Raw genomic sequence first — 14,490 nt, forward strand, 5'->3', positions numbered from 1 at the left:
ACAGACACAATCCCCATAAGCCCCTCACAAATAATAGACAGTATGTGCAGATAAGAACAGAGAGACAAGACTTTTTTTAAAGTAGTGTACTGGATATTAATATTTACTTTTTTTATGAAATGGGCTGCAGACTCTGAAGTATGATGTTTTAGAAGCTGTGACATACAGTGTTGCCCATGATGGATGATGTTGGAATAAAATATTTTTGCCTCTACTCATGAAATGATTGTGATTTTGTGTTTCATTCTTAACCCATAAAGACCCAGCGCTACTTTTGTGTCAGTTCTCACATGATTTTTTCCTCTATATTTAACCTCTCTTAAGCGATTTAATGCCATTTATTGTAATATTATGTTCTTTATTTTGCAATTTTACACAAAAAATTGGGTATTTTCCTCTAATTTACTGATCATGTCGATCACAGGTGTCCAACATGCGGCCCGGGTGCTAAAGGATCCAATCTGACCTGTAGGATGGATTTGTGAAATACAAAAATTACACTGAAGATATTAACAATCGAGGCTGTCCAAATCATTTTAATTCAGATTCCACATACAGACCAATTAGATCTCAAGTGGGTCAGACCAGTAAAATACAATCATATTAAACCTATAAATAAGGAAAACAGCAAATTTTTTGTTTTAGTGTAAAAAAAGTAAAATTACATGAAAATGTTTATATTAAAAAAACTGTTATTGTACAAAAAATGTGAAAAACTTGAAATGTCTTAAGGTAAGTAAATGCAATTTTACCAATATTCTGCCTGTTATTAAATTTTTTGTTCATTTGTAATTGTAATCTAAGCTGTAATGCACATGTGTAAAGGATAAACTAATAATCTGAGGAATAATATTGTTAAATTGCACTTGTTTTTCTTAAGACGATTCCAGTTGTTCATGTTATTTAGATTTTTGTAGATGTAAACATTATCATAATTTAATTTTACATTTTTTCACTGTTACTTTTTTTCACTTGAGATCATCTGAATATGGCCCCTGAACTAAAACGAGTTTGACACCCCTAATGTAGATATTTATAAAAGCTTAGATTAAATTTGAGGTTTATTATATCAGAAACAACGAAAACTGAAGAAAAAGTGACTTTTTCAACAAAGATATCATTAACCGAACATAAGAACAAGTTTCTCCATCCACTGTCATTGATCCAACTCTATGAGTTTGACTGGTGGATCAATCTTGTAGAACAGGGGTCACCAACCTTGGTCCTTGAGATCTACTATCCTGCATGTTTTAGATGTATCTGATTCAAATGATAAGCTTATCATCAAGCTCTGCAGAAACCTGATAATGACCGTCAGGTATGCTGGAACAGGGAAACATCTAAAACATGCAGGATAGTAGATCACTAGGACCAGAGTTGGTGACCTCTGTTGTAGAAGATGACGGTGTTTCTATGTTCATTACAGAGCCTCTGAACGTTCAAATGGGTCATATCAGATGCCCCATAAAAAAGATGACAAACTGTATTTTATACCAATTATTTACATGAATCAATAGGATTAGTGGATCAACAGGTATTTAACGGTTACATCAGTATGGAAGTAAATCTGTCTCATCAGATTTTGAATCATAAAAGCCATTGAATTTATAGCATTGGATTGTTTTTTGCACTGAAATTAAGTATCTGAATTTTTTGTCTCTCAATGTAACTATGTTGGTAAATTTAGAATAAAAAAAAAATTCAGATGCAAAAAATTCAGTTGAAAAAAATTCAGACGCAAAAAATTCAGACACAAAAAAATTCAGATCACACATCTGGGACTCCAAGGATAAGCAATGGATTCTATCTCAAGTCGAACCGACAGTCAGCCAATCGAGTTACGTTAGGTTGGCCATGTGACGCCAATGCAGGAAGGCAGTCAGCGCGTATGTGCAATCTGAATTTTTTGCTTCAGAATTTTTTGCATCTAAATTTTTTCCATCTGAATTTTTTGCTTCGTATGTGCGATCTGAATTTTTTGCATCTAAATTTTTTCCATCTGAATTTTTTGCTTCTGAATTTTTTGCATCTGAATTTTTTTTTTGTTCTAAATTTATGAACATGGTTAAATTGAGAGACAAAAAAATTCAGATACTTAATTTCAGTGCAAAAAAAAAAAAATTCAGTGCTAGAAATTCAATGGCTTTTATAATTCAAAATGTGATGAGACAAATTTACTTCCATACATCAGTAGATAATTTTGGTTGCCAGTGGCTGTTTGGGTGTTTATGGGTTAATAGATAAGCATAGATGTGTAACTGGGACTCAGATTGTAATCACAGTGACGACTGATATGTGTAAATAGGACTTAAGAGAAGAATGTGTCTGAAAACCAAATTATTTATGAGCAACAGTGTATTTTCTACTAATGACAGTTAAATACTACAAGAAACAATTTGACCCAAAGCATAATTCTATTAAAACACCATTTACTTCAAAGAGGCCAAATTATTCAGGATTCCAGGTGGTGAATTTAGTTTAAATAGGCTTTTTTGGTGCCATGTGATGTCACTCCCTGCAGACCCTTTTATAGCTTCAGAGATAAACACCCTCAGTGTGTACATGTTTATTTCCTGTTGCTCTGTTTGCTGACAGAATGAGCTGACAGGAGATAACCTCAGACCTGGACCTTTTTTTTCCCCCTGGCAACACAGTCACAGTCTATAGAGAGCAACAGATGGTGCCAGATGGTTAACAGCCAATATTGCCCCACCTTTAACATTTATTAAGCTAATATGTAATTGAAGTTGCTGATATTTTGTAGTGTTTGCAGCAGGACCACACATACCGTAGTGACCAATTACACATTCATTCAGTGAAATCCAAGGAGACAGACTGAGAACAAAGTGCATATGCATATCCTCCTGAGACCCAGAAAAATAAAGGTGTTGCAGTGTTTGCATTAAGTAATTGCTGTAGGTGAAAAGAGAATGCCATATTATGTTTTTTTCAGAGGCTTTTCTTTTCTTTTTTCTTTTTAAAGAATGTCCTTTGCAGTGGACTTAACACTGACTGAATAATCACTACACAAGGAAATGAGGAACGACAAATGTGTTTTCACTAAAAAAGAGAAAAAAAATTATTGATAATTTAAAAGTAAGCCTGCAACAGTTACAGCTTTTCTACCCTTGACTCTATGTTCTTTTAACATGATTAAATGTAGAAAAAAAACAAAAACATCAAAAAAACAAATACCAGCTTTTCTCCACTTTGGCATTTTGCAGTTTTTTCATGCCAAAAAATTAAGGTCAAATCAGCTTTAACCCATAAAGACCTAGTGTTACTTTTGTCACAATTACAGAAATGAAGTTTTGTCTGTATTTAATATTTCCTAAGTGTTTTATCGCCGTTTACTGTATATATTATCCTCTGCATTTTGTAGTTTTTAGGTGAAAATGTTTAATCTATTGATCATGTAGATGTTCATTGAAGATCAGAATAAAGCTGAGGGTTATTATATAAGAAACAGAAAAAACTGAAGAAAAAGTTACTTTCTCATTAAATTTATCATTAACTGAACATAAACCAAGTGTGTCTATCCACTGTCATTGATCCAGCTCCATGGGTTTTACTGGTGAATAAATGTTGTAGAAGATGACGGTGTTTCCACATTCACTTTGGTGTCATGAACGTCCAAATGGGTCATATCTGATGACCATGAAAAGATGACAAACTGTATTTTAAACCAATTATTCACATGTGTTGATGGGATTAGTGGATGAGAAATTATTAAGCATTTTAGATCAGTAGATGATTTTGGTTTCCAGTGGCCGTTTGGGTCTTTATGGGTTAACTTGGTACACACAGATGTCACATGTCACATGCTTTTCACAAATAACTACCTTTTATTTCATATGAAAACAGAGATCTATTAAGTCATTATGTCCACTGTAGAGGACATTAGAAAAAAGTGTTGTATTGGCTAAAAACACCTCAAACTATAGAATAAACACATAAAAAAAGACTTAATTTTTACCTTGAAAAACACAATGGGTATATATCTTGTGCCCATAACACATAGTGGTTGGTACAGCGGCCATTTTAGACAAATAGATCCACTGTTACACTGAATAAACCTCAAACAGTCAGACATGAGCATGAAAAGGACATGATGTCCTCTACACAGCACAAAATGTTTTACCCTCGTAGACTGTTTATTTCTGAAATAAAGCAAAAAAATTGTTGTCTCCTTCACAAAAAGGCATCTCTGGGTCTCAAGAGGACAAGTTGTTGATCATTTTGTCCTATACAAAGAACAGGACTGTAAAATAGTGTCTTGTGCATATGACTGATGACATGTACAGGGTGGGGAAGCAAAATTTACAATGAACATTTAGTTGTTTTTTCTCAGCAGGCACTACGTCAATTGTTTTGAAAACAAACATATATTGATGTCATAATCATACCTAACACTATTATCCATACCTTTTCAGAAACTTTTGCCCATATGAGTAATCAGGAAAGCAAACATCAAAGCGTGTGTGATTTGCTGAATGCACTCGTCACACCAAAGGAGATTTCAAAAATAGTTGGAGTGTCCATAAAGACTGTTTATAATGGAAAGAAGAGAATGACTATGAGCAAAACTATTACGAGAAAGTCTGGAAGATACTATTAAAGAAGAATGGGAGAAGTTGTCACCCGAATATTTGAGGAACACTTGCGCAAGTTTCAGGAAGCGTGTGAAGGCAGTTATTGAGAAAGAAGGAGGACACATAGAATAAAAACATTTTCTATTATGTAAATTTTCTTGTGGCAAATAAATTCTCATGGCTTTCAATAAACTAATTGGTCATACACTGTTTTTCAATCCCTGCCTCAAAATATTGTAAATTTTGCTTCCCCACCCTGTAGTTAGTCTTGTTATATCACATTAAATGACACTAGTACCAGGGTTAGTACCAAATATTGGTACCAAATATTGTTTACTTTAAATTACTACAAAGTAATGCTATCAAATGATCAATATTTTTAATCAGATTAATCACAGGGTTGATGTGGATTAATTTTGATTAATTACAATTAAATATCATTCATTTTTATCTATATTAATCGCCAGTGCTTAATTTGTAAAGTGGGAGGTGCCGGAATGCAGAGGGGAGGTGGATCCAGCGACTTAAAACAGGGGCTGCGTTAACGAGGACAGTCAAAAATGCTTAACATAAAAAAACTTAACGTATCTTAAAGTCCAAAAACTGCGATTAATTACATGTGGACATGTCTAATGCTGGGATAGGCTCCAGCACCCCCGCAACCCTCTCGAGGATAAAGCAGTTCAGTCGAATGAATGAATGAACGAATGAATGGATGGATGGATGGATGGATGAAAAAAACAATACTCTAAGATTAAACTATGTTAAGTTTTTCAAGAGGAAATAAAAATGTTTCTTGCATTCACCCCGGTCAGTATTCTGTGTATTAAATACCTCAGTGAAATGAAGATTAAACGGTGTAATCTCTATAAGTCATTGCTGTTTGTGTTTATTATGTCCTCTGAACAGCAGCCGTGGGTGTGTTTCAGTGTTTGTGCATGTGTGCCTTATTTACCAAAGAAATGAGGTACTCCGCCAGCTCTGTGTGGTCAAATATTGTAGCCCTGGAAAAGTAAACAAAATTGTTGTAAAGCCGCCAGTCACAAAGCACAGGCTACGGTGAGCTCACTAATACTGTCGGACGTCAAATAAAGATGATTATTTCTACTGCTACGTTGTGGGAGTGTGATATAACAAGCAGGTTTTCCTTCAGGGTTACATTGTTTATCTCTTGGATTGTAATGACGTACTTGGATATGACTAATTCCTGGTATTCTGGTGACAATCTGCAGCAAGAGGCAGACTTCAATGATTCAGTGATAATCCAGAAACCTCCTGACCTCATATAACCTGCTTCATATCCTATTCCTAAGACTAAACATCAATACTAAGAATGAAATATTGAAATAAAAATTAAATTCTACTTTTTTAAAACACTAGCATAAAATAAAACCCACAATGGCTGGTGCAAGCAAAACAGAAATGCAAGTAAATTAACCTAATTTGTTTCAAATCATCATGTCTCACTTATTATTTAGCTCTGAGCGCTAATTACCAAACTCTGCTGCAAATCGACCAGTGTTAATGGTTCATTGTGTACAATATTATTGAGTCTTAACAATGATGCTATGAATCATATCTGACGTCATGTATTATTTGATCCCACTTTTTCAGCCTCTATAAATGAAGGAATTCCTCATACTATCTGAAAAACTAAAAACTACAACTAAAACCAGCCAATCCATATATGCACATGAAAAGAAAAAAAAAAAACACTAATACTAGAAATAATAACTACATGTGTACAGTACATTTCAAAACTAGAATAAGGTGATGGTGATACATGTTACAGAAGCAATCTCAGAATTACAAAACAGGGTGTTAACCCTCAAAGACCTAGAACTACTTTTGTTGTGAGGTCCACATGAATTTGCCTCTTTATTTAATCTTTCCTTGGTGATTTATCACCATTATTAACATCGTCCTCTGCATTTTTCAAGAAAATCAGGTATTTTCCTGTTTAATTTACATATTGTCATTAAGGTGCAGTGTAAATTCATTGGCTAATATATCAAAACAGAAGTAAATGAAGAAAAGGTTTTTTTTTTTTTTTTTTTTTTTTAGCAAAATATCATTAACTGAAGTGTCTGGAACAAATGGCATTATTCAGGCTGCATGGTTTCTACCTGTGAATAAATGTCGCAGTAAATGATGATGTTTCCACATTCACTATGGAGCCTCTGAGGATCCAAATGGGTTATATCTGATACAGAAAAGCTGAGAAACATCATTTTGCCTGAATTATTTAAATGTATTGATAAGATTAGTGGTTAAAAAGTTTTTGACTATCAGTAACTTTGGTCCCTGATGTTTAGGCCTTTGTGGTTTTTAATGACCTATGGTAAAGCAAAGGTAATACTGCTGGTCTCCATGGCAACAGTATCAGCATCACCACCATATGCAATTAATTGGAGCATTCTAATCTTCTTTGATGGACTGTTAAATGCATGACTGATGAATCACCAAATCTGACTATGGGAGTCAGGGATGCCCACCTGTGTAGTGGGGTCTGGCACGCCCCATCAGTCAGATTGATGACATCTTCCACTTTATCAACTGATGAGAGCATCATTCTGACGACCTCAATAGCCCCCTGGGTACAGGCCAAATGAAGGGGTGTAGACCTGTCATTCTGGATAGAACAAGTACTTGGACAAATTAGGAACAATTCACAATAAATTCACATTGTGAATATTCACAATCTCCGCAAACATTATTATGTCAGCTCCACAGAGACACACTCTGCAATTCTGAGTTAGACAGAGCAGAACAAGCTAACACACACAGACACACAAAGGGTTTTACATAAACATCCATGTACCCACAGACACACATGCATATTCTACACATCCCTGATGTACGACAAGAAAAGTATCTTCCAGAGTTGCTGCCTGAACACTGGGGGCTGTAACACAAGCCTTTAATGAGATAACCAGAACTGGCAGGAGGAGGCCAGTGATCGCTCCACTCAGCTCCACAGTGTAAGTGGAGGTAATTTGTATCAATTTAGGCAACTAGAGCTATTACTGTACTCACTATTCCTGCTGTAGCTCTGGCCACTAGCCCAGGGCTAAGCATAACGATCACTCCCAGATGGGCATGATAAGACTGACGTGCTGTAAGAGAACAAAGACTGCAACTCTTTGCCAGGAAAATGCTTTAAAGGCATAATGAGAAAAAGATTAAAAAAACAATGCAAATATGACAAACCATGTAATGGCCCAGTGAAAGATAAATAGCAGCCTTTGTAATCTTTAGCACCCAGCGTTGCTGCGGTTATGACTATAGGACATGAGGTGGTAAACAATGGAACTTTGACAGGCAAATGAACGTCTGCCTTACTTTATGGTCAAGTACATGTCCAGATTTAATATGGACACCACATGAAACGATTGATGATTTATTCCAGTTTAAACAAAAAGAAAGCTATATCACATTTTTATTGTTTGCAGTGTGTTGTTTTGGAAAAGGCAAATACCTGTTGCTGGTCAATTTTGGCCCCAGAGATGAGGCAGAGACGGATGGCGTCTATGTTCCCACCACGGACAGCCAGATGAAGAGGACTGCTTTTGGATTTGTCCAGATAGTTGATGTGGTTTTCAAGTATATGGCCAAATTCTTCTCCTGCAGAGAATAAAAGATTTCTTAACTGTGAATTGTCTGGAATGAATAAATATTTCATTTTATCTATTTATTGCATGTGAGCATAAAATACTTCAATAACTCAAGAATGTAAATGCCTATTAGTGTCTCTGCTGAGAAATAACTGAAGCATCATAAATATTTCTAACTCTGACTAAACCTATCTCTGACAACCAAACAGACCTCCCAGGGTAGATAAACACAGAGTCAGTGTGTGGCATCTGGTCTGTGTACAATGTAACACAAACAGTTTTTTTCCAACAAAATGTCTCTGGGGTCACCAGAAGTCTACTAAAACCTGACTGAGGTGAAATTTTGCATCTATCTATCAGTTTAATATGCTGTTTGGCCTTGTAGAAACTTTTTCATTATTGTCAGCACTTTCAGTTGTTGATGATGGATCATTCTTTTTGTCATACCGGCCTTCAGGATCACTTCCATGGCTTTCTTTGCACCTGCAAAGGCAGCTGCGTGGATGGGAAAATGGCCCAGCTTGTTCTGTTGGCAAAGCCTTGCTCCATGTTTTAACTTCAACAGACAGAAAATGGATGGAGAGAAAGACAAACAAAGACAATTCTTTGTCAGAGACAAAGCGTCAGTGTGCTGGCCGTCAGTACAGGCACTGCTCCATAATCTGTTCTCTACAGATGGACATTTATCCTCTTTAGACTTGTGCAGGTAGACGTTTCAATGGATGGCTGAGTCTGAATGCATCACTCTTATACGTACTAGTACGCTGAGAGCGTCGCAGTTATTGATAGAGCAGGCCAGCATCACTGGGGTGTTCCCAAGGTCTCCCTGTAGATTACTGTTGGTAGCACTGTAGGACAGAAGCAACTACAAAAGGCAGAGGTAAACACTTCACAATGAGCACCATCATCATCATCATCATCATCATCATCATCATCATCATCATCATCATCATCATCATCATCTTTGCTTCTCTTTCTTGGTCTGAATTGTCCATCCTACTTCATCCATGAATCTGTGCTGTGAAGTAAACATGAGAGGGTTTTTCCAGGGTAACTCCGGCTAACGTGTGCGGTAAGAGTTGCCGGTCACAGTTGTCTACCATCCTCTTTTCATGCTATAAAAGGATTTGAAGATGTTATCTACTCCAAGGAGGTTATATGATCACTTGTGTCTGCTGTTAATGCATAAAAACCACTCAAACCACCACAAATTTGATGGCGAAAGGGTTTTACTTCCAGGCTAACAGAGACCTAAGATTCATGTTGCTGTGGTAACAGTCGGGAAAACTAGCCAGTGGTAGTAGGGGGAAGTCCCATGCGATATTATTTCAGAAAAAAAATATGTATTAAAATCAATGGTGAGAGACTTTTTTTTTTTTATTTAGTCTTATTTATGCCATTAATTTCAAATACAATGTTAAAAGATAATTTAGACAGACAGACAGATAGATAAAATTCAAGTATTCAGCAGCTTTGCATACAACACCAGAAGACAAAAAACAGACCAAAACAGGTGGGTTAGTAACCAAGTTGACATTCAGGTTAGAATATACATACTTTAACAAACTACCTAAGAACTTACTCTTAAAAAAACTTCCTGTACAATACTGTAAACAAAGACTTCTGATTGTATTTACATATTTCAGGGCACAGTGATATAAAGTGAAGCAGTGATTTAAGTGATCTACGGTGGTTTGACAGGTAGGTGTAGTCCAACTACATAAGGTGCTTGGATATTTTACAGTCTCACTGGATCAGTCCTAATGTGATCATGACTGAGACGGAGCCCCCCCCCCCCCCCCCCCCCGACCACTTAGTGATGAATTGTACAATCTGACGGCCAGGGAGATAAAAGAGTAGCAAAATGTTAGTTAGCTATAACGATTGTAAAGTATTTATCATTCATTCATTTAGTTTTGTGTGAAACGGCTCAGTGAACCGATTTATGTAACTGACACCTTTCCCCTTGTCCTGTAAGTATTGTAAGAGATGAGAATGGGAAAGAAATTATTCATTCATTCATTTATTATCTGAACCTGCTTTATCCTCACTGGGGTCACGGGGGTCGCTGGAGCCTATCCCAGCTACTTATGGGTGAAAGCGGGGTACACCCTAGACATGTCGACAGTTCATCACAGTGCTGACATATAGATACAAACAACTACTAAAATAAAATAATAACAATAATGATCGCACAGACATCTTTAGTGGCTTCAAGCGTCTAATAGAGAGATAACGGCAGAACATTAATGTGACTTTTGGGTCTGTAATCATTCTAGTTATGGATTTTCAGTCTTATTGTTCAAGTATGATTATTCTGAGTTGCAATTTTTTTCTTTTTTGTTTTTCTATTAAACTGACAAATTGATGGCGTCATTTCTAACAGGAGAAGAAAATAATTTTTCTCTCACCGCTGACTATTTCCTCTCACACGGATATAGAGTGTGAATGTGTGAGTGTATGAATAATGGATCCGTTATACGCGCTTTGGGTATGTGTTAATAGGAAAGCGCTATATAAATGTAATCCGTTATTTATTTATATATATATATTTTTTTTTTTTGTCGGATGTAAGGTCCCATGAGGCACACCTAGAATGAGCAGCACCTCGCCTCTCAATGTGAAAAAAAAAAATCCTAGATCGCAACTTTGTTTCCATGGAAACAGTCAGTGAAACTAACCAAGTACTAACCACTTACAAGGAGGAAAAAATATGTGGTTTGTTTGTGGTTTAATAATAATGTGGAAGGAGAAGAGGAGTGGACTACTGGCCCTGGCAGAGGTCTGGGCTCTCCGAGTGCACTTAGTTAAGCATATCATCTTTCTATTAAATTAGATGTGACGATGATGAAGACAAATGTAAAACTGCACTGGGCTTTGTGTTGGGATTTAGAGTCATTTAGAGTGAGCAATATGCTTGTTTCTGCACTGTTAGGGAAAGTAACTCAGTGGCGGATAAAAGCACTCAAATAAATAAAAGCAGCAACAGAGCATCGAGGTAAATATGTGCTGTAAAACATCTTAATGTGCCATGAACTGCATAGATTAAAGCAGGGAATCCCAGCCTTTTTATTTGGAGGCTCTACATATGTGTACACTGTAGTCGGTTGTAGTTAACGCTGGTGGCTGGATTCATTCGTTTGCTTCTTGCCACAAGTCAACCCATAAAGACCCACTGTGAATACATTTTTCTCTCTTTTTAACCTTTCTTAAGCAATTTATCACTGTTTATTGTAATATTATCCTCTGTATTTTGTGTTTTTTTTAAAGTGGAAATCATGTATTTTCCTATATTTGAATCATTATGACGATGTTCAGAAAACTCAGATTAAAGTTGTGGGTTATTATATCATTTTTTCAACAAATACATTAATAACTGAAGGTAAAAACAAGTGTGTCCATCCACTGTCATTGATCCAACTCCATGGGTTTTACTGGTGAATCAATGTTGTAGAAGATGACAGTGTTTCCACGGTAACTACGCAGCCTCTGAACGTCCAAATGGGTTGTATCTGATGACCATGAATAGATGAATAATTGTCTCTTACACCAATTATTGACATTTATTGATAGGATTAATAGATCAACAGGTATTGAACAGTTTAGATCAGTAGATGGTTTTGGTCACCGGTGGATGTTTAGGTCTTTATGGGTTAAACATTCTGCCTGTGTTTTTCACCATCACTGGACAACAATTCCACAATCAACTCTCAGCATTTTGTAATTCAAGGGGTCTGAGACAACATGAGACCCATGTATTTACTACTTGCCTGTGTTTTCTGGCTATAGACAAATTTTATCAGACACTCAAAGGGTTAAATGTGTGATTGACAGCTGCGACTACAGTTCACTGATCAGATGCTATCAGACACAACCAGGTTGTCATTCTCCTGCTCGACTCCATGACTCAACACAGGGGCATGAAAAAGTGTTTGGAATACAGCGTCAGAATCATCTGTCATGTTAAGTGTTTTGATTTCGAGGGGAGAGTACTGCAGAAGGAAGGTGTGTGTTTTCTAATTCTGGTGTATTTTTAACCCTGAGGTTTAAGATAACTTTAGAATGTGAGTTGTAGAACCATAATAGAAAAAAAATAACACCCTATCAATATATATCTATTAGGATGCATACGTCTAATATATTATATCATCTTACTATATTTATAATTAACCCATAAAGACCTAAACATCCACCATTGACCAAGAGCCTCTACTGATTTAAACTGTTTAATACCTGCTGATCATATCAATACATGTAAATAATTGGTGTAAAATACATTTTTTCATCTTTTCATGGTCATCAGATATGACCCATTTGGACGTTCAGAGGCTCCATAGTGAACATGGAAACACCGTGATCTTCTACAGCATTGATTCACCAGTAAAACTCATGGAGTTGGATAAATAACAACTGATGGAGACACTTGATTTATTTTCAGTTTATGATATATTTGCTAAAAAAGTGACTTTTTCTTCAGTTTTCCCTGTTTTTGATATAATAACCCTCAACTTTAATCTGAGCTTTTATCAACATCTACATGATCAGTATATGAAATATTGGACAATGCCTGATTTTCACTGAAAAAATGCAAAATACGGAGGATTATCTTTCAGTAAATGTTGACAAATCACTTAAACTTGTTAAATATAGAGAAAAAAAAATCATTTGGGAGCTACCACAGAAGTAGCACTGGGTCTTTATGGGTTAAGGTGATTGTACAATTAATGTTTAAATGACTTGTTATTGCTGCAAAACACAGGAGCAAACCCCCTCATCCAATGCTATATTTCAGCTGTGGACTTTAAGTTTTCTCACCTCCACCAAGCTGTTGTGTCCATGGCTGACAGCCAGGTGCAAAGGGGACATAAGGGCTGTGTTGAGGATGTTAGGGTCGGCCCCAAGGTCCATGAGAGCCCTGCAGCTCTCAGCCTTGTTCCTCTCCACTGCCCAGTGTAGGGGCGCATTGCCATGCTCATCACAGCTGTTCAGCTCTGGGAGGACACAGGCAAATACACACACCATGCAAAAGAAGATGTATGTACATAAACCCAGATACTGTCTTGTATCTTACACCGTGTACATCCTCGTCCCACATCACGATCCAACACACTGTCCTATACAGTCATTTATAGACAGAATTATGGTGAATCACAGTACACATATTTTACCTGTGCTGGAGTGCATCTTATGATCGATGACTGAGGCGTGCTTACCCTGTGAGTCTATGACAGTCGTGATGAATTGGATGAGTGTGACGTGGCCCCCTGCGGCGGCATGATGAAGGGGACTGGCTCCACATTCATCTTTCTCACTCAGGACCTCTGGGCTCTTCTTCACCAGGTTCTCGAGGAGAGCCAGGTCACCCTTCCCAGTCAACTATATTACAGGATATCACAGAATACAAAAGAACAATAGAGAAAAGACAAGAGAGAGAAGATGTTGTGTCATGTTTGCCCTGATAGTTGTCCATTTTGTTGTATAATAATATGTCACTGATCAAACCTTCAGTTTTAGTTAAATACTGATCCTCATCTAACATTATTACACAATATGAGCATCACCATCTGGTTATTTATTCAGACAGCTACTGGATTCTTCACAACTAGTTTCTTTTGATGTTACACAAGATTGAGATTACTGATGTCTGTTACATAAATACTCCTCACATTGTAGAAACAAGGAGGAATAAATCCTTTTTTTTTTAAGTGCTGCACTGTACAGCCATGTGGTGCAGCATTTACTGATTCTTTAATGCAATTTGACTTGACAGAAAAAAATACACTACATCCATTTTAATCTATTTTTTCTTGAATTTGATAGCAGACTTACCTCAAATGCATTTAAATTTGCTAGAGCTGAATCCTCATCCTCAATCACATATGTGTAACAACTGGTCTGTCGGGCCACTTCCCTGCTGAAGTTCATCACTCAGCTGATGGTCAGTGGAGACTGGCCCTGAGCGCTGACATGAAGGGTTACAAGGAAACATGCACTGCATTTAAACACATAACTGGACCCAAACGTTGAGAAAAGTACCTCCAAATGCACAGCAGCAAATGCAAGAATAGAAAAAATAGAACCACAGTTTGTTTCAGGTCATATAACTTAAGCGCACAAAGACTGATTTACAAGTCAGAAGAACATGGAGTGTTATGTCACAGACGGGACTAAATGTGCCCTAAGCCATAGGCTGCTCTTGCCATAGGGGGATATGGGCAAAGATGACTTTGTCTTTACCCAGAAGGGCATTCAGATCTACTCAGTGTTTGGAGGGCAAAGCCCTT

General features: G+C 36.8%; 1 protein-coding gene across 1 annotated transcript in view; it reads right to left on the reverse strand.

Moving 5' to 3' along the window:
• Positions 1–14,131, reverse strand: part of trpa1b (transient receptor potential cation channel, subfamily A, member 1b) — a 28,260-nt gene extending 14,129 nt beyond the window's left edge. The window contains exons 1-8 of the mRNA XM_030122713.1: positions 14,036–14,131; positions 13,420–13,582; positions 13,022–13,197; positions 8,964–9,071; positions 8,654–8,762; positions 8,071–8,216; positions 7,088–7,224; positions 5,548–5,596 (exon numbers count right to left, since the gene is read on the reverse strand). Of these exons, the coding sequence (XP_029978573.1) occupies positions 5,548–5,596; positions 7,088–7,224; positions 8,071–8,216; positions 8,654–8,762; positions 8,964–9,071; positions 13,022–13,197; positions 13,420–13,582; positions 14,036–14,131 (984 nt within the window). The remainder of the gene's footprint in view (positions 1–5,547; positions 5,597–7,087; positions 7,225–8,070; positions 8,217–8,653; positions 8,763–8,963; positions 9,072–13,021; positions 13,198–13,419; positions 13,583–14,035) is intronic.
• Positions 14,132–14,490: the final 359 nt, after the last annotated feature.

Source organism: Sphaeramia orbicularis, chromosome 20, assembly GCF_902148855.1.
Source record: "Sphaeramia orbicularis chromosome 20, fSphaOr1.1, whole genome shotgun sequence".
Classification (NCBI taxonomy): domain Eukaryota; kingdom Metazoa; phylum Chordata; class Actinopteri; order Kurtiformes; family Apogonidae; genus Sphaeramia; species Sphaeramia orbicularis.